The sequence below is a fragment of the Cheilinus undulatus genome, linkage group 2, assembly GCF_018320785.1.
Source record: "Cheilinus undulatus linkage group 2, ASM1832078v1, whole genome shotgun sequence".
NCBI classification, from domain to species: Eukaryota; Metazoa; Chordata; class Actinopteri; order Labriformes; family Labridae; genus Cheilinus; species Cheilinus undulatus.
Window position 1 is genome coordinate 5,843,315 of NC_054866.1, and position 27,543 is coordinate 5,870,857.

General features: G+C 39.4%; 1 protein-coding gene across 13 annotated transcripts in view; it reads left to right on the forward strand.

Annotated features, from left to right (window-relative positions):
* mecom (MDS1 and EVI1 complex locus) overlaps positions 1–27,543 on the forward strand; it is a 354,218-nt gene that overhangs the window by 294,565 nt on the left and 32,110 nt on the right. For 5 of the 13 annotated variants that reach the window (XM_041803375.1, XM_041803393.1, XM_041803329.1 and 2 more), the window contains 5 exons: positions 17,021–17,123; positions 17,229–17,342; positions 17,718–17,829; positions 19,988–20,135; positions 20,620–20,800. In XM_041803375.1, coding sequence (XP_041659309.1) covers positions 17,021–17,123; positions 17,229–17,342; positions 17,718–17,829; positions 19,988–20,135; positions 20,620–20,800 — 658 coding nt within the window. The remainder of the gene's footprint in view (positions 1–17,020; positions 17,124–17,228; positions 17,343–17,717; positions 17,830–19,987; positions 20,136–20,619; positions 20,801–27,543) is intronic. The other 8 variants (XM_041803398.1, XM_041803407.1, XM_041803357.1 and 5 more) reach the window with 3 other exon arrangements.

Sequence of the window (27,543 nt, forward strand, 5' to 3'; positions counted from 1 at the left end):
CCTTTTTTGAAAATCCTGTTTAGTGACAGAGTGTTAGAACATCAGATCCTGATGTCAGAAACTGAGACAGGCTGTTAACCTGATTTTAACAAACCTGGATATACTACCTGATTCTTTTTATTTTTTGTCCCATTGTTTACATCTAAAATCTGAATTTTTAAACATGATCTTGAACGTGCAGCTCACATCTTCCACCTAGAGGCCCTCTGATGAGCGAGGCCCCAGACTGTTGCCTGCCTTTGCCTGATGGTGAAACCTCCTCTGCTTACACGGTCTGCTGCCGTATTTAAGTTGAAATATTTGCTTCACTGCGAACAAGTGATCTAGGTGGCCCACCAGCGAGCGGTGATGACATGCAGGCTGGATTATGTTTTCTCTCCAGGTCACGCCGTGGTATTCTCCACACATGTCGAATAGAGTTGAGCCTGTTGTGTTTCTGTGGGATTACCGAGGTGAACGAGCCCCCATGTGAGCAGCACGCAGCTCTCTGCACAGCCAGGTGAGCAGCAAAAGGACTGCGACATTCCTGGCATATCTAAGAATTTATATCGCAAGCGTGACCGGGAAGTGTGCGGAACTATCGTGGCGGCGTGTCGTCTCTGATCCCGCCGTGTGGTCCTCGCACAGCAGAAGCCAGAGTACAATTACAGAGAGAAAAGAGATAGTTAGGAGGCTCGCAGCAGGGTGGGCCAACCGCTATCTATCTGACTATCTGACTCAGATCACAATAACACCTTTTAACACCACAACAAGCAGACACAGAGGTGGTTTTACCATCCTGCAACGGTAGATTATCAAGATACAGTCATCACAGGAGAGAATCATACATGTCTGAATCATTAAGATGCACCTTTTGGGTGTAAATAAGGTGTAAACATTCATAAAGTTGCAGCAGTATAGGTTGGGATTCCCCAAAAAGTCCCTGTAGAAGACCTTTGGCCCCTACAGCAAGACCCAGGCCCCTTGAAAAGCCCCCAAATGTCTTCATATCAAGCCAATAGCAGTGAGATAAATCCCTAAACAATCGCCTAAGCCTAACCCGAGTTTTAACGGCTGCTGGCCTGGCCAGAACTTCATGATATTCAGTCACATTTTAAAACCAAGAGAGAAATAGCAATGTCTTAATTGCACAACTACATTGCAACTAGTAAAAAGCGAGGTATTTGAGATATTTATACCTTGAACAGGAGAGTTGCTGTTTTTGAAGATTCAAAACAATAAATTGCCCAATATTAGTTGTCTCAGACTTTTACTTTTGTTGCTGTGGTGTCAAACAGGTACCAAAAAATAAAGAAATGGAAAGTGAAAATCCCTTTTTCATGATTAAACTTGTCTGATGTCACAGCAACAAAAATGCAATCCTAACCAATCTTTTATACTGAGGTTGTCAACATTTTCAGTCCTCTTAAATCTCACGTGTGTCAGAATGATCAGATCTCCATTTTTGAATGATCAGTGGGATTAAAGTAGACAGAAACATCATGATCTTCAACCACAGAATTCCACCCACTTTTCCAAATGTGCAAGTTAGGGAAACCGTTGCCCCTTGTTACCTCCAACCATATCTCTGAATGTTGCCAGTTCAGCTGACTTTCCTAAATGTTGCTAACTTCATCACCTTCAGTCATATTTTTAAGCAAAGAGGAGGAGTGCAATGTCTAAATTGCTCAAATTAATTGGCAACGTTCAGGGAAGTAGGTGGAATTGAAAAGGAGTGCAATTTTCCCTTAATTTACAAATAAGTTGGTATTAATGAGGGTATAAGGTGGAAATGGCAACATTCAGTAATGTGGGTGAAACTGGTGAGGACCAAGAGTTTCACAGAGTTGCAAGAATACATTGGCAACATTTGTAAGAGTTGGCAGAGTTGGCTAAAAAGCTAGGGTATCCTTTAATTGACCAGATAAGTTGTCAACATCAAGAACCGGCTGCATTTGGAGAAGTAATTGGCATGGAGCGAGAGTACCTTAATATTGCCTAAATACATTGGCAACATTCCTAAATGGGTAGAATTAGTTAAGAGCAAGTAAGGAGCACAGGTCGCTGAAAAATTTTGGCAACATTCAGAACTGGCAACATTTTAAAAAGTGGGCAGAATTTGTCAGAAAGGAAGGTTATTCATAAATTGCACAAATGCATTGGCAACATTTAGAACTGACAAGGAGCAAGAGTTTTTATTTACTGCCCAACTTCATTGACAATATTAAAAACTGGCATCATTTGGAAGTGGGTAGAATTGGTTGCCCAAGTTGCCCAAAGATGCTGGGAACATTCAGTCATATATCTACCAAAAAGAGAGAGAGAGCATTGTCTAAGGGAGTGCAATGTCTAAAATTCCACAAATTCATTGGCAACTTTCAAGGAAGTGGGTGAAATTGACAAGGAGTGTCTCCCTTAATTGCACAAATACATTTGCATTAATGAGAAAATTAAGTGGAACTAGAAACATTCAGAAACATGGGTGGAACTGGTGAGGACCAAGAGTTTCACAGAGTTGCAAGAATACATTGGCAACATTTGTAAGAGTTGGCAGAGTTGGCTAAAAAGCTAGGGTATCCTTTAATTGACCAAATAAGTTGGCAATACTTAGGAAGAAGTAAGGAGGAAGGATATCCCTAAGTTGCGGGAAATGTTGCCAATATTAAGAACTGGCAACACGCTGGCAACATTTTGAACTAGTAGCACAAGTTGGGATCTTCTGGCCCTTTTCCCTCCATTTTTGCCTTGTAGATTGTAAAATTAAAAGCTTTGATGACATCATCATCAAAGGCACAGGACGAAATGTTGGTGAAGCTGGGGATGTTGGGGCCTTGTTTTTTCTTTCCATTTAGTATTTTATAGTTTTGTTACAATTGAGGTCCAAGCTGAAAAACAAGTCTTGTTTTTGAGTATTTGCATGGTACTTTGACTGCAAAGTGGTGCTTTAAAATCATTTGTTCATCTGCCATGAATGCTTTGAGCTCCATGGAGAAAGGCCTCATATTAGTCAAAATGACTAAAAACAACAAACATTTTGTTGCAGGTAAAGATTTTTTAAACCCCTAGACCTGATGTTGTTTTTAAAAATTCATTCAGGTTAGATACAAATCTCCTGCTATTATTTTATGTTTGTCTCCTCCCTGCACCAAAAGGCCTTCTGGAGGCCGAATCAGCCAGCCGGTGCTCGTTGCCTGAACCTAACAGGGAAGCAGCAGAAGAGTCGTCCCATAAGTGCCTCTTCCCGTCTCTCTTTAAAAGCCACACAGAGACAAACAGGCGCAGAGAGCTTTCCTGAGCTGCCCTCTTCACGAGGTGCGACTGGCTGTCAACACAGCGGTTCTGCTCGGGTGGCTGTGTAAGACTCCGACAGGTCACGGACATGGCTATGATGAGGCGATTGTTAAGTATTACACACTGTCACAACAGAGCACAATGTGCTGTCTTTAAGCCTTCCGGCCAACATCGGTGTTTTTGAAAACAGACTGTAGCGCCTCACAATGCCTGTCTGTATGTGCTAAATGAATGGGCTGAAGAGGGTGGTCTCATAAAGCTGCCGTCAGTTTCTCCTGGTGTATGCGTAGGTGTACCAGAGCTTTTCATCTCCGTGTGGGCACAGATTTTATGGACATTGTCTTGATTGTCTTGTGTTGTGTGTGTGAAGAGGCCCGTTGTGTTTTTGGAGTTGGTTTCTTCCCAAACTTGTCATGCCAGAGAACCCCACATTACCTTTAGCCTCTAGCATAGACCCCCATACTGCAAAATATCTTAAACTCCAGGCACATTTTGATGGCAGATGTCAAAGAAATATACCAGAACTTCTGTGTATGTATCCTCCACTTCCTGCTTTTATTTTGAAAGGAAATGAGCTGCAGGTAGATTACCACAGAAAAAGGAACTAGTTCTGGATCGTAAAATAAATAATGGAATAATAAAACTGTAAATGTTTGATGACTTTCTGAGTTATTTTAAAGTGAAATGAGACTAAGAAGCAGTAGTGACTTATTTTACACCACTGTGGCTGCAAGGAGACACTGATGTGGATTAACCAAAGACAGGGGCAATAAAGCATGAGATTAACACTATTAAAAAAGTTAATGCACTAATTGTGGACCTTAATTAATCATAGTTAATGCAGTTATGCTAACAGCAGTAGTAAAAATTAATGAATGTGATCATAAAGCCAGTAAAATTAGAGTGTTGTCTGTTGTGGTCAGTCACTGAATTGCCCTTTTAAATACAAACGGGTAACTGGCTGTTGTCATTAACTGTGATTCATGGCTGAAACAGGGAAACTAACTGTAATGTGGATTTATATGAGCTACTCTGGCTGCTGCCTGCTCATCAATGGTACGTCACTGTGTGGCTTTGTGTGGAAAAAGATAAGCACCACTGAGAAAATATTTCAAGAAACAACTTTTCAAATTCTGAGATTAAAGTCAAAATTCTCTGATTTCAGTCAGAATTCTTAGATTTAAGTCTGAAGTCATAGACTTAAGTAATAATTCTAAGATTTAAGTCAGAATTGTTGACTTGAGTCTGAATAGTCAAAATTCTTACATTTTTGTCAGAGTTCATAAATTTGAGTCAGTATTCCAAGATTAGAGTCAGATTTCCTGGGTTAAAGTCAGAATTTTGAGATTAATGTCAAATTGTAAGATTCAAGTTAGAACTCTAAGATTTGAGCTAGAATTCAAAGCTCTAAGTCTGAATTTTGAGAATAAAGTCAAAATTCCTTGATTTGTCAGATTTCTAAGATTTAAGTCAGAATTTGGAGATTTAAGGCAGAATTTTAACATATAAGTCAGAATTCTTTGACTTAGATCAGATTTTTTTTTAAATTTATGTCTGGATTCCAGGATTACAGTCAAAATTCTGATATTTAAACCAGATTTCTAAGATTTAAGACAGAATTCATATATTTAACTCAAAATTTAAGATTTAAGTCAGACTCTGTTGATTTAATTCAGAATTCTAAGTATAAAATGAGAATAACGGTATAATCCAAGGCAAAAAGATTCCAAGATTAAAGTCAGATTTCTTTGGTTAAAGTAAGAATTTTGAGATTAATGTCAAAATATTAAGATTTAAGTCAGAATTCTTAGATGAAGTTCAGAATATTTGGTCTTGAGACAAATTGTTTGATTTTAGTCAGAATTACTTCATTACAGTCAGAACCCAAAAATCTAAATCTGAGTTTTGAGAATAAAGTCAAGTTTCTTAGATTTGTCAGAATTCTAATATTTAAGTCAGAATTTGGAGATTTAAGGCAGAATTTTAACATACAAGTCAGAATTCTTTGACTTAGATCAGATTTTTTTTATTTCAGTCTGAATTCCAGGATTACAGTCAAAATTCTGATATTTAAACCAGATTTCTAAGAGTTAAGACAGAATTCTAAGGTTTATGTCAGAAATCATAGATTTAAGTCAGAATTTTAGATTAGAGTCAGACTTTTTTGGTTTAAATCTGAATTCCAATTTTAAAAATGAGAATAACGGTTTAAATCAGAATCTTGGATTTAAGTCAGAATTCCTACATTAAAATTGGCCTTCTGAAATTAAAGTAGGAATTCTGAGATTAAAGTCTGAATTCAGAGATTAAAGTCTGAATTAGGAGATTAAAGTCCGAATTCCTAGATTTGAGTCAGAATTCAAAGATTGAAGGGAAAATTCTGGGATTTAGTCAAGAATAATCAAAAAAATCTTATTTCTTAAAACTTTTCTCTGAATGTGAAACTAGTTGGATCATAAAGTACTCCTTCAGTGGCTCTAATCCTCTCCTGTATTGACTGAAGAGTTGCTGTAAAATCTCCTCTTGCTCTGATATCTAAGCGGACCTAAAGAGGCCTCGTACTTGCCTTATCCCGGGGCCTCCAGATGACTAAAGCGGCCCCGTATCTGAGTGCTCTGCAGGGCTGTGAATTGTTCTTGCGGTTCCGATGACTCCCCACGCTCCTCATTGCGAGTTGGAAATGTTCAAACAGCCAGTACCTGATTCCAGCAGGTTTTTACAGCCACAGAGAAGTGCTGAGTCTAAAGGCAGCCTGAAACCACAACTACACATTATTACACATTATTACACAACCAGCAGCATCTCCAGGTTCCCACAGCAGGACCCAACCTAGCTGCCCAGGGGCTTAGACAACACTCGCTCTGTTAATCTGCTCTCAGAAACAAATGTAATCACTTTATATGATTTATTCAAGGACAGTTAGTGCGATTACACCGAATGGAGAATCCTCTTTGTAAACTTTATCCCATATTTCTGGACTGAGACGCTCTCGTTTGTGTGCTGATGCATCTTTTGGCTGAGGCGAGGTTTGCACAGCTGTCCAAAAATGAATAAAGCTTGTGGGTGCCACAGTTTCCTGTTCTCTGTCTGAGTGTCTAGATAGAAAAATCAGGATAAGGCTTGAATGGGATACTTCATAAACCAGATCCAAACCGGGATACTCACCTCCATGTAAACAGACTGGGTGTCTGTCACTTCCCAGGTGTGTTAGCAGCCGTTCATCTCTGCTTCTTTTCAAACACCGATTTACTCCTGCCATGTGGGCGTAAAAGCAGCCTTAGAGCTTTTATTTCTGACCCAGTTCTGTTTATCATAAAACTTTATGAGCAATCTCAGGAGGGTGAAGGAGTTTAGAGAGGAGGGAAAGTGTGAGCAGAGAGAGAGAAAAGCTTGTTCTGTCGATGTGCGCTACACAAAAGATGACTTTATGAACCGCTTTTAAAGCCGTGGGAGACCACAGACATCAGGACAGTTTCAACTGATTTTTAACATCATAATCCTCTGATGCACGTCTGAGGTTCCCTACTGGTCCAGCCTCAGGACCCACCAACACCTCAGTCATACCCACCTCCTCTTTTGTAATTTTTTCTGGGAAAACTGCTGTAAGTTTCACTTTACTTAAAATACACAGATTCATAAATGCAAAATCAAATGTTCTGTATGTTTCTCTGAGGATACCAAGGTTGCCAGATGATGTATGAATCACGTAACATATACACAGTCCACATCAGCATAAATCTCAACCTCTCTGAACCTGTGACCTGGCAACCCACCACCTAACTGAAGTGAGTGATAGTTACACTTCGCACTGTAGGGTTTGTGGAAGCATCACAGGAGACCAAAAATGGTTTACAGAGTGGGAAAAAAAGCAGTAAGGATGAGCCAGATACTCAGTAAAATCACTCTTGATCCATCCATCATGACAGAGCTTCGTACGCCACATTGGTACGTCACAGCTGTGCCAAGTTGGAGAGATGGAGAGCAGCTTTTTAATCCAGTCTGTTAGGTGGCTGTGAGAACAAACTTGTGCCTCTATCGGTTATATTTCCACGGTTGATATCAACATAATACACGAGCAAACCACAGTGTTTAAAATGAGGTTTCAGTGTGATAGAGGGAGAGGGAAAGGAACAGGCGCTGATCTGGATCACCAATCACCCATTTAAATGACTTGGACTGATGCAAAAATTTGGACAAAAATCAAACCTATCCAAAAATGACAGACGAAAGTTTCAGAATCAGCGTGCAAACTACAGCCTGCTTGAGACAGATTTTATTTTTAAACGCATGAAAAATTTGCATGAAAAAATGGACTCAGTATGCAAAAACTGTGGCCTTGAGCTGAAGTGCATGGATTTTGGATAAAGCATGGGTTGCTAGACTTTTTAGCCTGTGACCTCAAAAATAACAGCACCCCTGGAGGTGGTTAAAGGGTACTGTTCTGCACAAAGTCATCTAAAAATATGTTGTTTTTTCAAACAATAATGGATAAAACATACAATTTTAAATTGTTTCAGCTTTCTTTGGGTTTTTTTTTAAGCATCCCATGGCCCCCCACCCCACCCCTTCAGTGTCTTGTGACCCCCTGGGGGGTCCTGCCAGACCCCCACTTTGGGAACCACTGCTCAAAAGCAGAAGTGTCAAAACTTTTAATGAGGGTCCACATATGGAGGAATATTAGGATGATGGGGCCGCTTTGACACCGGAGTGTTGGTGTTTGAGGAAGATTAGAGTGATTTGGTTTGGACACTGAGACCTTGATACGGAGCAGATAGAGGAGAAAAGAAGCGCCATTCCTGCCGCTGTATTCCTTTAGTCTTTATTCATCAGGTGTTGTGGATCCAGATATCATTATTATTTGGGTTTACATGTTTACAATCTATATTATCATCTCAGTTTAGTCATGATAAAGCAGTTCAAGTAATTCTTCTGGTCAAAATGTTTGTTTACTGAATTTACACAGCAGCACCACCTAGTGTCCAAACTTGAAAAAGGACACTGAAATCAAGCTTGAGCCTCATGTTCAGACAGGATGTATATTTTATCTTTTTTAGATTTTAAAATTGCTGGAGGCCAAACAGAAATGAACCAAGGGCCGCAATTGGTCCCAGGACCATGGTTTGGACACCTGTGCTCTAAAGTGCTTGAAACTGTAATTTAGTTGCATGCTTTTCATCATAAAAGGAGCAATTTAACTAGTTATTTTTGCTTATGTCTGAGGATCTCTAAATGGAAAGATAAATTATCTTCCAAATAATTTGAGGTAAAAACATAGTTTCTGTTTGGAGGAGTGAACTCAAGACATGAGACGCAATTTTCATGACTCATCACGTTCACATTAAAGTAGAAATTTAAAAAAATATATGTAACTTTTTTAGGTTTTAAGTTTAAAAAGCTGAGTCTCCCTTTAATTTTTGTCCTTTAATTATGATGAAATGTCATTTTGGTCATTTATAGTGAAATTTGCGTTAATGGATAAATAGGTCAATTAATATTTTTAAGTATTTATGCATCCATATGAATTCAGAATTTACCACAGCTGTAAGGTGCTTGAAAATACACCATGGAAGTGCTTGAATTTAACATTGGAAAAATGTACAAACCCAGTAAAATGCTCCAGAATATTGTGTCACTTTCATACCCAGCTGTTCCTATTTTATAGGACTAAAGTAAGACTAAAATTAGCTGCATGTGTATGATTTAGAGTAAACGAAACAAGAGCAGCCTTTATTTTTATGACCTTTCAGCTTTTTATGGCTTTATATATTCAACGCTGCAGAGCGGAGAGCAACAGGAAGGAAAGGAGAGGAAGGAGATGGCAGGTGTGCAGTTTGTGAGTCAGACTCTATTCTGCTCTTTATGTAACATGCTGTAACCTTTAATTTCAATAATATAGTCCTTTCAGAATAAAAGCACCCCCTAGAGAGATCATAGAATCATACTTTAATTTAAGATTTAAAAAAACAGAATTCTGGAGGAGTTTTGAGAGTAAAAAGCAGATCATCATGACTCCTTATCTTCCCTGATGTGCATCAAGCGCCGCAGCCGTTTGCACACATCCTTCCATGATCAGCATGTTCTGTCGTTCGGATAATTAGGGCAATTAGCGTCTGAAAACCCTCCACCATGCTCCTCACTCCGCTGATTGGACTGAAAGCCAAATGGATTAAAAGTGTAATTAACATCATCCAAACAAGGCCCAGAAGAGCCTTTCATAAGACAGTGCAGATGGATATGAGCCTTAATCTCATTCGCTCTATTGATTCTCACTCTGTATTGAGTGGAGTGGAGTGGCCGAGGGGCGTATTAGTGAAACCCTGACACTTGTTCACTGTGTAAATACATGGGGGATGAAACGATGAAGGGATTGTTACTCACTGAGATAACATACGGAGGACTGCCGGGTCATTTAAACACTTAAAAATTCATTTAGAAAAGAGGCAGACTGAGATGATCATAGAAGTGTGTAAATGACTGTTTCTGTGTTTTTAGTTTCCATCGGCTGTCCCGTCATGCTCCGCGATGTTTTTGTGTGTGTATGCTCACCGTGTCAGACTACAGAGCCAGCATGGACAGTGCTGTAAACAAGCACACCGGGAATAGGTCCCCATTTCTAATTTAAAACACTACCCATGATTTTAGAGCGCTTCCTTGTGCGTAGATTTTCTCTGTTTGTACTCTAAATCTCTGCTTCCCTTAAAATCTTTTGCTGCTTGTGAAATGTCGTGTACTTCTCTCACTCAGGTTGCTTCTGCTTGTTTGTGAAACCGACACTCTGACTATTCTCTAAGTCCCTCGTACGAAATTATTTACTATTTCTGCCCTTTGATTTTTCATTAACCAACCAATAGGAAAGGTGTACAGGATCAACCAATCATGTTTTTTTCTGCCTGTGGTTGCTATGCTGTTCTCCAGAAGACATTTGCTTTGATCTCACTAAGAGAGTCCCAACATTCTATCACATAAACACACACGGTAAAAGTCTGAGAGCCAAAAACCATCATCGAACTTTAACAGCAATTATTAAAAATCTGTAAAAGATAGCAAAAAAGTGAGTTCAGCATAAATAGATGATTAATTTGTCTACTTTTTAAAGCAAAAATGAAGCCTGTAGAAGGAAATGTGTTGGAGTTATAGGCTTTGAAGTTGACAGAGGATGTGTGTGTGTGTTTGATAGAATGTTGGAGAGGGGTTTGGCTGCAGACGATCAGCCACTCTTACACACTGCTATCTAAGACGCTGTCTCTTTCAGAACAGAAATACACGCCAAAACGAAAAATAAAACTGGATTAAACTTTTGTTTAAGGGTTAAAGTAACAGTTATGACACCTAAAGATTACAAAACATGTAATAAAGCCAAGTAAACAGTCAGCTTCCAGGAAAAAGCTCGTCCTTATGAAAGCAGTCTGACACAGCACGCATAGCATGCATAGCTCTGTTGTTTGCTTAAGCTACGTAGCTAACATAACCGGATAGCTAGCGTAATCAAGCTAAACTCACAAGGAAGCTATGTAATCCAGCTAGGCACCCTATCTACATAGCTTTGTTAGCTTAAGATGATTTTGCTAACACTCATGCCGCTGAGGCTAACTTAGCTACATTGGCTTATTTAGTAACTTTAATTATGTAGCTAGCAAAGCTTTGTTAGCTGTAGCTGATTTTGCTAAAGCTCACACTGCTAAAGCTAACTTAGCTACATTGACTTATTTAGTAACTTGAATTATGTAGCTAGCAAAGCTATGCTAGCTGTAGCTGATTTTGCTAAAGCTCACACTGCTAAGGCTAACTTAGCTACATTGGCTTATTTAGTAACATTAATTATGAAGCTAGAAAAGCTATGTTAGCTTTAGCTTTAGCTTGAGTAATAACTTCTAAAACTGGACTTTACAAAATTTAATCCTGGATTAGACCTCAGGCCCTTTTTTCCATTTTATTTATGAAATATTGCTTAGTCTGTAATGTTTGCAGTGTGGATATTTTAATGAATATAACTGCCAGAATAAATAAAGTTAAATTAGAAAGAAAAATTGAGTGGCCGTCTGAGATCTACCATCTGCAGCATGACAGTCTTAGAATATTGGAACTCTCTTAGTGAGATCAAAGCAAATGTCTCCTAGAGAACAGCATAGCAACAATGGGCAGACCTAATATGATTGGTCGAACCCCTATCGGGTTCCTATTGGTTGGTTCCTTATAAAATGAATCCAGTTTTTTACAGAGAAAAATCAGAATGCCAGTTTCACAAACACGCAGAAGCGACCTGAATGAGAGGAGGATGGTTTGAGAACAGGAAATTTCATCAGATTTTCTTGGAAGTCGACTGAAATGATACATGTGTGTGTGACAGAATGTTGGGACTCTCTCAGTGAGATCAAAGCAAACATCTCCTGGAGAACAGCTGAGCGAGTTTAAAGTCAGGATTTTGACGTTGCATGACCCTGATGCACACCATAACCATGCGGCTGCTGACTCAGCACAAGCATTTCATCTTACACTTGACAATTCTTTGTGGTTTCCTTGGCTGGAGATATTATTTCGAGGTGTTGTTTGATAAGCCTTCTTGGCAGTGCTGTAACATTTATTTGAATATGAACTATTAGTTTTTGTTGCTTCAACAACTCTGCATGTGAAGTTCTTGCTGTAGGAGTAGATGGAGAGTGCACTGCAGCCAGGCATCCTGAGCCAAAGACATACCTGTCCAATGAGCTCTGTGTGAGTGGGGAGTTGGCCAGCGGGGTGTGACGGGGGAAAATGTGACTGTGTTTACAATGCTAATGACCAGTGGTGTCAAGGTAACGACATAGCCCGATTATAGGCTCTTATCCTTTCACGGCAGGGACCTTTGGCAGAGAGGGAGAGCTCCAGAGAGACTCCATAAATGTCCACAGAGACGTTATACATTAAATATTAAGGTTGAACATGATTAATTAGATGATCATGGACTTTAAAGCCAAGATTTCCTCTACATTTAATTCATCCTTTGATTCTTTTATGTCTCGAAATACAGCCAGCGTTCTCCGAGTGAACTCAGACACCTCTGTTTATCTTATCTACAGACTAACTTGTTATTTTAAGCCACTGCTGTGTTTGTTAATGTGTCTGTGTTGTGCTCCAGCTGACCAATCAAGCCGCTTTTATTAGTGAGTCTCTTCATTTCTGTGTTTTCCCTGTCTATCTGTGCAGCCCTGTGGGGGAAGAGGTGGAGCTGCTGGGGGAATTCCTCTCTAGTTGCATGTGCAGGGCCGGTTCTAGTAATTTGGAGGTCCCACGAGAAGCCAAATATGTCCATTTATTAGAAGAATTTCTTTTAGGTACCAAAACTAAATAGTAGTCTAAATTCCCAAATAGCCAACACTTTTTTTTAGCTTACAGGAGACCATCAGAACTTAAAAGGGATGAATTATTACTGACTTAAGTGGACTTTATCTCTATCATCATGAAAACACATATTTACCAAGAATCTTACCCTATTTCCATGGCCTATTAGGCAAAAATGAAGGTAAAAAGGCACCAACATCCCCAGCTTCAGCAAAATTCCATCCTCTGCCTTTGATGATTTCTATAAGTCTTTGAAACATTCTGTCCTCTACCTTTGATGATCTCTTTAAAGTATATGAAACATTCCTTCCTCTGACTTTGATGATTTCTTTGAAGTCTGTGAAACATTCCATCCTCTGCCTTTGATGATCTCTTTAAAATCTGTGAAACATTCCATCCTCTGCCTTTGATGATCTCTTTAAAATCTGTGAAACATTCCGTCTTCTGCCTTTTATGATCTCTTTAAAATCTATGAAACATTCAATCTTTTGCCTTTGATAATCTCTTGAAAGTCTATGAAACATTCAGTCTTTTGCCTTTGATGATTTGTTTAAAGTCTATGAAACATTCCATCCTGTACCTTTGATGGTTTCTTTAAAGTCTATGAAAAATTCCGTCCTCTACATTTGATGATTTCTTTAAAGTCTATGAAAAATTCCGTCCTCTACATTTGATGATTTCTTTAAAGTCTATGAAACATTCCATCCACTGCCTCTGATGTATTCCTCACATTTGATACACACCTATCCCTGTGCCTTGAGGCCCCTCAGTGCACAAGTGCCCAGGTGATTGGCTACCAATATGTCTAATGGTAAAATAATGCAAGGCAAGGCTTGTGCTACATTTATGCTTTCCCTCTCAAACACCTTTTCTAAGGCTTAGATAACAGAAGAATATGGCTGCAGAGATGCTCACTGATCAGGGTCAAAGATCTGGCAGAGTAAAGTTGGTCCTCACTGATGGTTAGAAGGCCTCACCTGACTGTCCGCCATCCTGTTTCCTCAGCACTAAAATGACGTTCTAATAAAACTTCACTATAAACTCGTACTCCTGGATTTATGGACAAAGGGGTTTCTACAGTGTCCTTTAACTTTTGTGTCTGGAGGCCTCCGTCCGCGCCCTGGTAGCCATCTAAAGGGCCTCAGTATCAGTCTCTCAGAGCGGATTCCCCACAGACTCTCATGTCTGTTTGAACCTCCGTCTGATTGTTTCTAAATCACAATATTTTTGTGGCCTGGCCGAGGTGACGGACACAGGAAAGAGCATCCGTCTGTGTACGTTTGCATCTATGCTGAGTGGAGCTCATTGAACGTGTGTAGTTGTGGTGTAGACAGAGGTTAAAGCAGGGCATGTCGGGGATTAAAACTCCTGGTGGGATCCTCACAGTTCCATTCTCTTTGTTCTTTCATTAAAATGGCGGGGGGGCTGCACCGCTGCTGCTGATCTAGGCTCAAATTCTCCTCAAGTAAAAAACAAGACAGAAAAAAGATGCAAACTCTTCTCAGAAATCAGTGAGTAATTAACATGAATAAAAAAGTTTAAAAGCTAAGGAAGTTACCTTCTACCTGTTTGAACTCTGGGATGTGCTGGAATAGTCCGCTTTGTTCTGGAAGATTCCTAACTGAGTAAAACGACCCTTTAGTGTCATCCATAATAAGAACCAAATTAATTCCTTGTAGAATAAAGAATAGAGCTTCAATGCTTCCTAAATTTTCTCTGTTAGCAGACAGAGAAAATTAGCAGACAGAGGAGAAAATATGACCCACAATTCCTTGCATAGACATCATTAAAAGTGAAGCACCCCTATGCCATTCATGAAAACAAGTAATCAACCTGATCTTAGAAGATCTGAACATCTGGTTCATTGATTTAAACAGAAATTTTTCAACTCAAACATATAACTATATGATTCATAATCAGAGTGGAGGGCCATAAATGAAAATAAATTATCTTGATTATGCTTGATACTTTTCTATAGGCTATCTTTTATTCAATGTCCAGTTAACTGGTCAATAAATTGAACTGCATTTGTGTTGATATTTAGAGATCCATCCATCCATTTATCCATCCAACCATCTATAATATCAATCCAAGCATCTAACCATGCATCCTTTCAACTATCCTTTCATCTATCAGACCATCCATCAATCCATCCATTTTTCCATGTATCCATCCATTTATTCAACCTCCCATCCATCTATCCAACAATCAATCCATTTATCCATCCAGTCTACCAACCATTCATTCATCCATCCAGCTATCCACCTCTCATATAAAAGGGCAGAGCCTTTAAAAAAAAAACTCAGAGGGTGATTGGATGAACGTTCTGTCTGTCACACATTTACGGGCCAGTCAGAGCAACAAAACATGTGACATAGCCGCTGTCGAGCTGCGCTCTTACCAAGAACTAAACTCCATAGAGAACTGCATAACGCCAACCATGGCGACTATAGACATGTCAGTACTCGACTTTTGTCGTTTTTGAAAAGGAAACAACCCAATGCTGTTCTTTGTTCTTCTTTTGACCAAGAAATGTCGTCAAGTTCTGATAAACTGGCGCTTTAGCAGCATCCACGCTAATGTCTTCTGCCATAATTGCACCGACCTCTTGTTGCTGCTTGCTTACGTCACGACTCTGCCACACCCGAAAGTACTGCACCTCGACACTGATTGGTCCTGTCACTTTCTAACCAGGCCCAAACGGTTCAGGGGGGAACTTTGGAAACAGGAACGGGCGAATCCATCTGCTTTGTAAGGTTAATTAGGGGCCTGGATCCAGCTCTAAACACACTTAACCCAAAAGTCCAGTTCCATTTGATTAGGTACCATGCTTGAGTATGCTTGAGGAGGTGGTCTTGGTCATGTCTCATGTGAGTACAGTTTGTGGGATGTGAACACAACCATGCTCGAGTACGGGGTCCTGGTCAGTGAGTTATAAAGGTGGTTCTGAACAACTTGTTTTTAGCAGCTGGGGCCCCAAAATCCCTGGATCATCAAGCCATTTTCACTGGGCAACAGATGGATGCCTGAAGGACAATTCTCCATTTCTTTGTTGTGTCACGTCTTATTCCATTTCTAATCAAAATTGCCCCATTTTACATAAAAAAACCAATGAGTTTTGATTCAGAAATTGGAGGCTTTATTATTTAGGATGTGGTGGTGAGTCCTGATGCTTAACCTGTTCAGAAATTCTGTTTGAAACTTCTCCTGTTATGTATTGATACATGTGGTTGCAATGGTTTCTCTTCCTCAGATTTGCAAACCAACTTTGTGCATAGCGCCACCTAGTGTATCAAAATGTATATAGATGCAAGCGTGCTTGGGCTGGAGCACGGGAAAGCTATTATGCTCTGTTATGGTATAAAACACTCCAGCCATTACAGTTGTGGAAAAAAGGGTAAAAAGAATATGTGTTAATGATATTTCCCAGTCGGCTCGCTCTTAATCATAGCTCTCAGTGGTATCAGAAAGTCATTCCACCAGAGGCAGCCCAGTCTTAGACCAATAAGCCAATATTTACAGTTTGGTATTTGGATGTGAGAAGCCAGGGCCAAAGTCAGACTAAATCAACTAGTGCATAGCCAGTCTAAGGAGCTGGGGACTTTTTGAATGGACTCTCTCCCTAATGACTCTCAGTGAAGGAGCTTCCTGTGAGTCACAACAACTGTCGTTTTTAGTATCATATCATTTCCCAGAAGTCTGAACAATGACACGAACAATTACGGCGTAGTAGACATCACGATGTCTTTTAAAACAAAGATATTTATCAAACGTCTCCGTGGAGCCTTGGAATTCTGTCCATGAGCTGTGTACCTGTGACCCTTTCCTTCCCACAACCCTCACCCCTTCCTCCCTTTTGCATTTCTAATAAATTCCCACATGGTCATTGTCATGTCGATGCGGCAGAGGAAGGTAATATGTTAACCCTCCGACGCGTGCCAAAAATAACGCCATGTCTGATTGTTTCACAGAGAAAGGCTATTGTGTGTCCATGGGAAGCTCCACAATCCCAGGGTCTCTCTGCTGATTCTTCATTAAATAACTGAACTGATCATGATGTTTACATCCCTGTTTATTCATCAGTACATACCTAAGATGAAGCTGAATGAATGAAATGTATGCTACTGCCATTTCATGGTCAGTGCGTTTACACACCACTGAAAATCAAGAAACCAGCGGTTTCCCAATCACAGTTTGAAAGTAGAAAAACATGATCCAGCTCACCAGTCACTTGTAGTTACTAAGAGTTACTTTAATGGCTGTTCAACAGTCAGGAGCCTATTCTTTACTGAAATTCAGAACTATTCAACTTCAGTGGAGAATGCTAAAAAACAAAAAAACAGCTATCACATCTGTACGTCAGCAGAAATGTTTTTCCGTAAAGTTTTGTTTGAATGTTTTACTGACATCTGGTTCCCCCGGTGTTTTGCAGATCTTCTACAAAGTCACCAGAGAGATTTTACCCGGCGAGGAGCTGCTGCTGTTCATGAAGGCTGAAGAGTATTCATGTGATACCATGGCTCCTGATATTCACGGTCGGCAGCATGAAGGCACACGTTCAATCATCCACATTTGATACAGCTTATAATATCGAATAAAGCACCCAGAAGTTTAAAATGCTGGTGTTTCTGTCTTTGCAGAGGAGAGGCAGTACCGCTGCGAGGATTGTGACCAGCACTTTGAGTCCCGTAATCAGCTGCTGGACCACCAGAAGCAGCCGTGTGGGATGCCCCCGTCCTCTTTCCTGAACCCAGGTCTGACTTTGACTCTTACATCCAAGCCTTAGCTACATGTGGGAGTTAAAGGGTTATTTTTGATTTCTTTTTTATTTTTTGTTTTCAATTATACTTTGCCTTTAATTAATTTTTTTTAATTTTTCCCCCTGGTTTGCTAGTTTAGTTTTTATTTTTGTGAAAAGGCTTCATCTTTTAAAAGTTTTTGTTCTTTAGAAGCCAACATGACTTCTAAAGAAGTCTATTAGAAGTTAACTTCTGGACAATATTTAGGTTTTGAAACATAAATCCAACATTCAATTATCATTTAAACTCAAGGAACATTACATTTTTAACTGATCCCCAGGTCAGGTTGCATTTAAAATCTTCTTGATTTGCTTTATTTGTGGTTTCTAGGAGGAGATGTTGACCTGAAGGCTCAGGAACCTCAAGACTTGAGACCCCTCCACCTGTCACATGGTCTACACGAGTGTAAGGAGTGTGACCAAGTCTTCCCTGATGTCCAAAGGTAAATAGTGGATGTGTGATGCCGACTGATGTTAAAGAAATGTTAATACACTATTTGAAAATGACTTACGTCAAAATGTTTACTGCAAGCTTACAGCTCTGCCAAATCACAAAAAACTATCCTGAGCTACTTTGAACACATTCAGACAGAAAAAAATGCACAGAGAAATGGTGGAAAGCATGATTTAAAAGTGTTAAGTCTTGAGGGGAGGACTCAGACAAGACTCATATATGGTTCATGTCCACCTAACTGCTGGTTTGGTTCAGTCCAGTTCATCACAGTAAACCCTGATCTTTTCACAACTGATGTCTGTCCAGTCTCACTCACTGTGATAGGAAATCAATCTCCTTCTAGAGATCTGGATCATTTGGCTCAGCACAGTCATAAGAGCCAGTCTTTTGGCTCTTCATTTGGTAGCAGCTTGTCTTTTTGAATGTAGATTAAATGACAAAAATTGAAGAAAGGAATCTGGCTCTCAGCAGGAGCCAGCTCCCATCATTCATATTCAATAGCCGGCTCATAGAACCGGCTTGTTTGTGAATGACAAATCATTACTCAGTCTCAAACATATACAGTACTGTGCAGGACTCTTAGGCATGTTTGGGCCATAAAATGACTGAGAAGAAGGTGTGCAGTGGCCAGTAAGCCCTCCTGAGGGCACCATTGGGTGGAAAGGAGGATTGACACAACCCCAGTCTTGCTCTGGATGTCCTTGCAAGGAGCATGGGAAAATAATCTGTTGAAAAAATTACAGAGTCCACACCTAAGGGATGGATGGGGCAAGTAAACATGGCCTAGGGTGCTGTCCAGGCGGGAAGTGGGGTCGCCATAAGCCCCTGATTGTGCCGTAGATGTCCTAAGGGACCAAAAACCTCCGGTGGTCTCCAGGCATACCACCAGGGGTGAAAAGGCCCTGACAAAAGAAATGCCATTGAGGTTGACCTTGGCTGCTCAACAACACCCAAATGCTAACATGTGTTGAGCTTGACTCTTCCCCCCCAGCCCTGGGCTGTGGCACATTAGCCCTGGTGATGAACCTTTAGTGCCTTACATGCCTAAAACTTATGCACATGACTGTAAATACCAACAGCTTTTCCTTTATGTTAATTATCCTTTGTTGGCAACTTTTGGAAAAAAAAAAATTGCTTCCTATGGCCTACTATTTCACAAAAATGGAGGGAAAAGGCCCAAACATCCCTAACTTCACCAACATTCTGTGCTCTGGCATCCTTTAAAGTTTCTAAAACATTGCATTCTTGCTTTTTTGCATTCAAGCCAGTTTAGACCCGCAGTTATGATTTTAATCTAACCAGTAGCCCACGAGGGTTAATTTCTTGCATTTAATCAAAAGCAGGGAGGGAGAAAAGCTGTTAAAGAGGCTCAGTAAGCTTCTTAGCTCAATACCAGTCTCCTCTAGATCAGTGTTCATTTTGGCAGCCATGTTTAATTTTAGTCTCAGTCTTAGTCTTTAAATTTAATGCCTTTAAGTTTTAGTAACATTTTAGTCATTTCTACCCTCTTTAGTTTTAGTCTAGTTTTCGTGGATGAAAACTCAAAAACATTTTAGTCTAGTTTGAGTCCATAAAAACTCCTTATATTTTAGCATTTACTTTTAGTCCAAGCACTTATTTTCTTGCCTAAATCTGGTACCAAGCCATGGTAGTGTGTTCTCTGCACTCTACCAAACTTGGGGTCCCTGCTTTCTACAGCTGAGAGGCAGAATAGATACAGGTGCATTGTATTTTGACAGATTTACCCACAGTAGAGAAATATCACAGGTTTTGAATGTCTGACAAAAACTACATTACATTTTAGTCTAGTTTTAGTCATCTTGATGAAAACTAAACTTAGTTTTTGTCAGTTCTGTCATCGCAGATCTATTTTTGTTATTCTTAGTCCAGTTTTTGTCATGGAACAAAAGGTTGTCGACGAACATTTTTAGTCAAAGATTTAGTCGACAAAATTACCACTGCTCTAGACCCTTGTCTCCCTTCTTCTGTCTAGACGTGTAGTAGGAGGTCTGCAGGACTAAGTCTTCATGATTTTGATCACCTTCAATCCAGTTAACCTGTGGTAAAATGTAGGGATCTAGAAATGTTCTGATGATGCAGCATGCAGGTCCACCTAGACCTTTAACGTCTCGTTGTGTGTCCTGCAGTCTCGAGGCCCACACGCTGTCTCACTCAGAGGAGAGGGAATACAAGTGTGACCAGTGTCCCAAGGCTTTTAACTGGAAATCCAACCTGATCCGACATCAGATGTCACATGACAGCGGCAAGCACTACGAATGTGAAAACTGCTCAAAGGTAAAGTGATGAAGTTTGGAGGGGATGTTGAATTAGTTAGGCCGGCTACTAGGCTGGGGTGTTACGGTTCACAGAGGTCAGGGTTTGGTCTATACCTCCGTTTTTGCATCACAGTTCAGTATGAAAGGAAAAAAAGCACCAAGAAGTGGTATCTGAATATTTCTAGGTTTGTCTTATTGATTTCAAAAGTGACGGTTCTAGTTAGTTCCATCTTATGTTGCAATAAAAAGAAAAACATCTACAGACTCGAATTTACAGAATAAATACAACAGAGAATTTTGGGTCCCCTGCACCTTACTCCTAATTTGGCTTAACCTAGAACTGTTAGCCTCATTTGTGGACACTTTGTCTGCCATCTTGTGGTCACAAAAGCACATTACAATCATCGGTGTAGTATCCTGGGGGCCCGCCTTTGCTGATAGTATTTTGTGCGAAAGAAGCAGATGGTAACTCCCTCTTGTGTTTGTACGCTTGCTTCCCCCAGCAGGTGTTCACAGACCCCAGTAACCTGCAGAGGCACATCCGCTCGCAGCACGTCGGGGCACGGGCCCACGCCTGCTCTGACTGCGGAAAGACGTTCGCCACGTCTTCGGGCCTCAAGCAGCATAAGCACATCCACAGCAGTGTCAAGCCCTTCATGTGTAAGTCACTAAGACCCTACCTATGTAAGTCTCCTCAGTACGTTACAACAATAATGACATTCTGCTTGTGACTTGCCTTTAATAGAAAAACTGATGTTATGTATTTTTTATCCTTCCTCCAGAGTCAGTCATGTAATGTTAGATGAGTATTACACGTGGGATTGTGTAGTAGTTGTGTTTAGATTGGCAGAACGATTTCTTTAAAGGCAGAATTTGATCTGCGTCAGCACTCTCAGAGCAGATATGGTGATAACAGCATTTAAACCAGCATGTTTGACTCAATCCCACTCGGCCTAACCTTGCTGTTGCCTCTCACAGTGATCCAGCATCACCTACTGTTCAGCTAACAACCCTTTTTCTTCCTCAGCTGCTTTCTCACACACGTTTTTTTTGTCCCGTTACCCCTGTGGGACTCAAACACACCGTGACCTTTCACGGTTTCACCGGCTCACACCGCAGATCTGATCGCCTTCCCCTTAAGCATTCTGACCTTCACCCTTTGGCCCGCCGCTCTTTCCTGACCCTGCACTCCAACACAAAAATACACTCTCCCTGTCAAACAAACACACACTTATAGGGAATATTCATAGACCCGATTGACTGCGTCTCAGCAGCAGACCTCTTGACTCCCCTCTCCCCTCCGCCTCATGCTGCACCATTCCTCCCAAATAGCAACCACATGTACAGCGCTCCTCATGTACGGCTCCTTCTGAACAGGAGGCTGTTCTCCGTAATCAGGAGAAAATATGCAGCTCTGAAAAAAAAAAACAACTAATGGACGTGTAAAAATGGCGGAGCTGCCCCAAAACATGGTGGCTTTATGTGTGAGGTGTTTGTGAATCTTTTCTTTAGCCATCCTCCAGAAATTTAGCTCTAACAGTGGATAATGAGGTGAAATGAAAAAGGGATAGACAATGTTGGATTTTTGCAGATATCTGATATGACAATAGGTAAAAACTCATTTGGTGCTGACGCCATTATCATTACTGATAATGTAGTTCAGACCAGAAAACTCAGTCCTTAAAAGCACAAATCAAAATGTAGGATAACTACAGCCCAAAATTTCAGCTGAGGTTCATTTACCATTGAATTCTAAAATAATAGACAGTCTTTTATGGCATCATATCTTTGAAGTCTTTATGACATCAGGCTTGGAGAGAGAGGGATAAGACACGCCCACTCCCTCCAGCCTACTGTCCCTCATCAGCCACAACATCATTGAGACTATGCTGCTTTTTAGGTTTTTTTTATTACAGAGTTCCACAACGTGGTTCTGGAAGTAAAATTCCCATTCATTTTCTCCATAGCATTTTTATTTTTAGAGGTGTCTAAATTAGACTTTCCACAAGATATCAACCTCGTTTATGGGAAAAATGTAGTTTATTCGCACTGTCATTCAGGAGTACTACAATACCCACAATCCTTGAGTGCCACAACAATGTCTCTGATTGGTGGGATCTCCAGTCATCATGGAAATATCTGCCGAGCCCATGAATGAAGGCTGTCAACTTTACGATAATACATGCCACCAAGGTTATAATAGTTTGGGATTTTTCATAAGTTTCTATTTTTAAATGTTTCCACTTTCTGTGTTCGATCTCAGTTTACTTTTTATTAGTTTAAACTGCTGGTTTGTTAGTTTAGTTTAGTTTTTATTTTGCAAAAATTCTTCGTTTTAGTTGAGTTTTTATTAGTATTAGTCTTAGTTTTAGTTTTTTATACAGTGCTTAACAAATTTATTAGACCACCTGTCTCAAAGACCATCCAGCATCATGAAGTGCTTTAATACGGACTCTTTCATTTTCAGTCAGCTCGCCACGTTTTTACCATTTTGAACAGGAATGAGGAATTTCAAACTGAATTCACCTTTTTATACCCAAATTTGAGCTGGCTCACTGGGCTTCTCTGAGAAGTCAGAATCAATAATCAAGCATGACATTCAACCACTAAAACTCATTTTTCTCTTTAGGAATGCAAGTAAATAACTATAATTTGACATATTAATCAAGAAATAACTATTTACTATTTTTTCAGTTTTTTTGTAAATCAGTATCTTTGAAAATTCCTGGATAACAATAATAATTATATTTTAGCATTAAAAATATCTTTCTGGTTAAAGAGCTTCTACATTTTGGTGTATTAACCATTGCAGAAACATAAAAAATAATTTTGGTTTACCAGTTTTTACCAATGCTGTTAATTGAGGGCAGCTGTGGCATAAACCTTACTTTGGGTGGTGGTCTAATAAATTTGTTAAGCACTGTATGTCAGCACTAAGTGAGCGTCAGACATTTTTAAAAACCAATTTTAACAGGCTACTCTTCACTTATCATTTATTTATTTAATCATGATGTTTGAATACATCTCCAGGCATAAAACTACCACTGTGTGAAGTCTTAACCAATCAGATTTTATTTTAGTTTTGTAAGCACACTATACAGTTTTTGTTAGATTTTTTTTTTTTTTTTTTTTTTTGGTGAAGCTTGGTTTTTATCTAGTTTCAGTAAACTAAAATGATTTTTGAATTTGAGTTTTAGTTGTTTAGTTAGTTTTAGTTAACTATAGCAACCTTGCATGTCACCCCAGTATGAAGTTATCAATATGCAATTTAAAATATATTCCAACATCAGTTCAATTGTAAACACTACAGTAAAAACGAAGTGTAGAAAAGAGGTACATATATGGTTTGAAAACTGGAAAAGCTTTCACCAACTGTGAATAAAATGAATCCCAATGGATTGTGGGATATGTAGTTCTTCCTCCATATAAAGGAATATGTTCACAGTCTTGTACCTCTGCCTTTTTCTCTTTTTTTTCAAATGCTGTTTTTAAGGCCAAATCAATTGTTTTATAGTCACGCATTGTATTAACGATTTTAAGCAAAGTCTATGAGGGATTTGAATGGTGAATTTCTCTTCTGGGACCAGTACAACTGTAAAAATAGGAGCAGCACTATTGAGCTTTATCAGCCATAATGTTAATACCACAAGCTACCTCACAGTGAGAAACCATGACATATGGGTATGGCGAAGAAACTATTTTTCAAGGAGAAAAATACCCCAAAACATTAAAACATTATTAACAATCCTACAAAGTCACAGACACATCCTTGATTGGCTGAACCCATCTTTATGAGTGAAACTTCCCCTTTCAGTCCAGTGATTTTTGGATGTTTTTGAACATTAGATGGTTTAAATTGGATAACGAAGGTATGCCAAAGATTTGTATGGTATGTAAAAGACTTAAGTTCCTGTATTTTCCATTTAATTCTAGGAAATACATGGGTTATTTGTGATTGTGGTCAACAGTACTACATTACCTACAATCCTGGAATGTCACAGTGATATCTCTGATTGGCTGAGCTCATCTTTACACGCCAAACATCCGTGTTCAATACAATACTACCGCAAGATGGGAATTTAGTGGGAGGGGTGTTGTAACAAAACACAGTATAAAATGGTGACTTGAAGATATATGGTCATGTAGGAGCACAAGCAAGTGTAAACAGTACTACATTACCCACAATTCTCGAGTGTCACATCAGTGCCCCTGAATGCTTGAGCTTGAATTTCAGCTGTGGGCAGCGACTGTTTAGATCTGTGGTGATAAGAGATGGCGCCATGTATGTCATAGAGCACCAGATCAGCCAGTAAGAATTTTCTGAAATAATTCAGTTGTAGAAGAGGGTTTCAACCTGCAGAGGGCAGTCACTACGCAAATTTTTAGCGCAGTGTGTCAAATTTCAATACTTTGTACTTGAATGTCAAGATTTGGACCCAAACTGGTGAAAACTTTAAAGAAGAGCTCTGAGGGTTTAGTTACTTTTTAAAGAATAGGGAAGAAAACAGAAAAAGTATTCAGCCTGGTAGTACAGGCAGAACTCCACAAATGTTTTTGTGCACTGGCCGCTATTTACTTCTAATATAGGCCAACGCTGGTAAATTATCATGCAGATTATATCCAGCATTCCTACAGGCTACAATATGATTTTTGTCACTAAGATGTCCATACTAATTAGAAAGTGACAGCTCATATGTCATATGCACAATTTAAATGTATGTGTATAGAGACAAGAAAAAAAAATTTAAAAAGGCAATGAAAGGCTGTTAGTTTTCTGTTTTCAGCGTGACATGAATCAGTGTTCATGCTAAAAATGAATTGAAAAAAATAACGCCAATAATGAACCTTTAATGAGTTAACGGACCTGTGCTCAGCTCTGTGGCTCCTCACTGTGTTGTATCTCATGCTTTCATACTGTTTGTATCTTGGTGCACGCGATGTGTCAGGGATGTTTGTCCATGTGTCTCAGAGCTGTGAAGCAGCCGGGCCTGCAGGGTTATTAATCCAGACACTCAGCCAGCCAACACGTAGCCACCGCACTCCACTCAGGAATGTGTTTATAATATTTTCTGTCCGTTTATTAAGAGCTGACGAATAAGCGTGTGTAGTGAATAAGATCTCACACTCAGAGTGTCTTCTGTAAGCACTGTTAGTCTGTAAATGTCAACACTACACAATTTATGGTGGAGGGTTTGTTTTGTGGCCTTACTTGTTAAAAAAAAAACAAGAAAAAAAAAAACTCAACATACTTCTAAAGGAAGCTAGTATGGAGTTAGTATTGCTGCTGAAATCTGGCACTTTTTTTTGTTTTTTTGTTTTGTTTTTTGATCATGATGTATTGATTTTGGGCTCTGATTCTTCTTCAAGCTTGCCTTTCATTCAGGTTGCCTCTGCTCTTTTGTGGAACTGCCCTCTGATTTTTCTGGCGTACGAAACTTTCACTACTCTCTAAACATACTTCTCTCCATTTTTGATGAACCAACCAATAGGAACAGGTAGAGGATGGACCAATCATGTTTGCTCTGCCCATTGTTGCTGTGCTGTTCTCTAGGAGACATGTGCTTTGATCTCACTAAGAGAGTCCCAACATTCTGCCACATACACACTCTTGGTAAAAGTCTGAGAGACAAAAATCATTAAATTTTAACAGTTATTATTAAAAATCTGTAACAGACAGCAAGAGGGGAATCTAGCATAAATAGCAGAAGAGGACCTGAGTTGGAGTAATAGGGCCCAGAAGTCGACTGAAATGATGTGTGATAGAATGTTGGGACTTTCTTAGTGAGATCAAAGTAAATATCTCCTTGAGAACAGCATAGCAACAATGAGCAGAGCAAATGTGATTGGTACATTCTCTACTTGTTTCCTATTGGTTGGTTCATAAAAAAAAAAAAACCCAGCAGAAATACATTTAGAGCGCAATCAGAAAATCTGAGCACATTTAAGAGCACAAAGGCAGGTTTTAATGCATTGTTTGAAGAAATATCAGAGCACAAAAAAACTATAAGATGTGCTCTTAATCTTTGCAGCAATTTTTATTCCATACTTTTGCTGCAACTTTCCCTTTAAAGCAATACAATATATTTCAATAGTTTTGGAATTAACAGTGAGGGTGAAAACAGTGAGTAATGTTCACAAACTCTACTCATCCAAATTAACAAGTAGATATACTACCTACATCACTACCTGCTTGCAACCTCCTGCAACCAGCTGTCTTGAGACTTGTCGAGCTAAATCTTGAATCTTTGGTCTAAACTGTACTCAAAACAGTACTGTTAGTTACTTTCATTTAATGCATTTTAGAAGTGTAAAATACTCTAAAGGTTTTCTAATGGCATTTTTTTAAATATCAGGGTAGGTACACTATATCCAAAACTCCTGATTAATTTTGAATCAGGAAACAAGCCGTATCCCAGTTAGTGTTTAAAAATAGGAAAACAATACATGGGAAAAGTCTGCCCTTGCTCCTTTCAGGCAGTTTATATTAAACAGGAATCAAAAAACTGAAAACAACAAATGAAAGAATTCATTTTCGAATTTCATTTCTCAAAAATAATACTTAAATTAAAACTTTTTTCCATGTTATTGTTATTTTTTGTGTTCAGAGCAATAAAAGAACAGAGAATAGAGCACTGGCGATGTAACATTCCTTTTTGCCTTTTTTTTTTTTTTTTTTAACTGAAGCAGGTTTTATGAAAAAATAATGTTTCATGGATTATGTTCTGATGTTGATTGTCATGATTTGACCAGAATAGAAAAAAAGTAAAGCCTAAAACACACTGGTGCCGTCCAACACGTGTCAAAACGATCGCCAACCGTCATTTCTCTAAGCGGAACCATAGCTGCAGCAAGACGGGTCACACCACGGCACTTAGGCCACCACTCTTTTCTCGATGCCGCTGGCCATGGTTTGTTTCCCCAGGAGAACAGCTGTTTTGTCCATCTTGGCTGCCGTAGGAGGAACTCTGTTTGAGGGCACAGTAAAAGAAATTTAGTGCCATCTTTTGTTCAAAGTGTAGAATAGACTGGAGGCCTCAGCTGCTGGTGAGATATGGCCGATCTGATTGCAATGAAGAACATCAAATTAGGCAACGCTCCTGTCCGGCGCCGGGGTGTTTTGGGCTGAAGGTGAAAACAAACTGTTTTTTATTCATCCTTTTATTTTTGGGAAAACAAAAAAATGGAAAACGAGTAACTTTATGTTTTCCGTTTTTTGACCCCAGTACAATACGGGTCAAAGGTCCTAATTTTCCTATGTTCTATTTTCCTGATTTTAAACAGTGATGGGAAAAGAGCTTGTTTCTTGATTTTTTGATTTCTCACTTGAAATGAAAAACCTTTTGGCCATAAGTTACACGGACCGTGTGGTTATCCTTGTTAAACATCAAAGTTAAGCTATGATGTCAGATTTTTTTATTTATATTGCT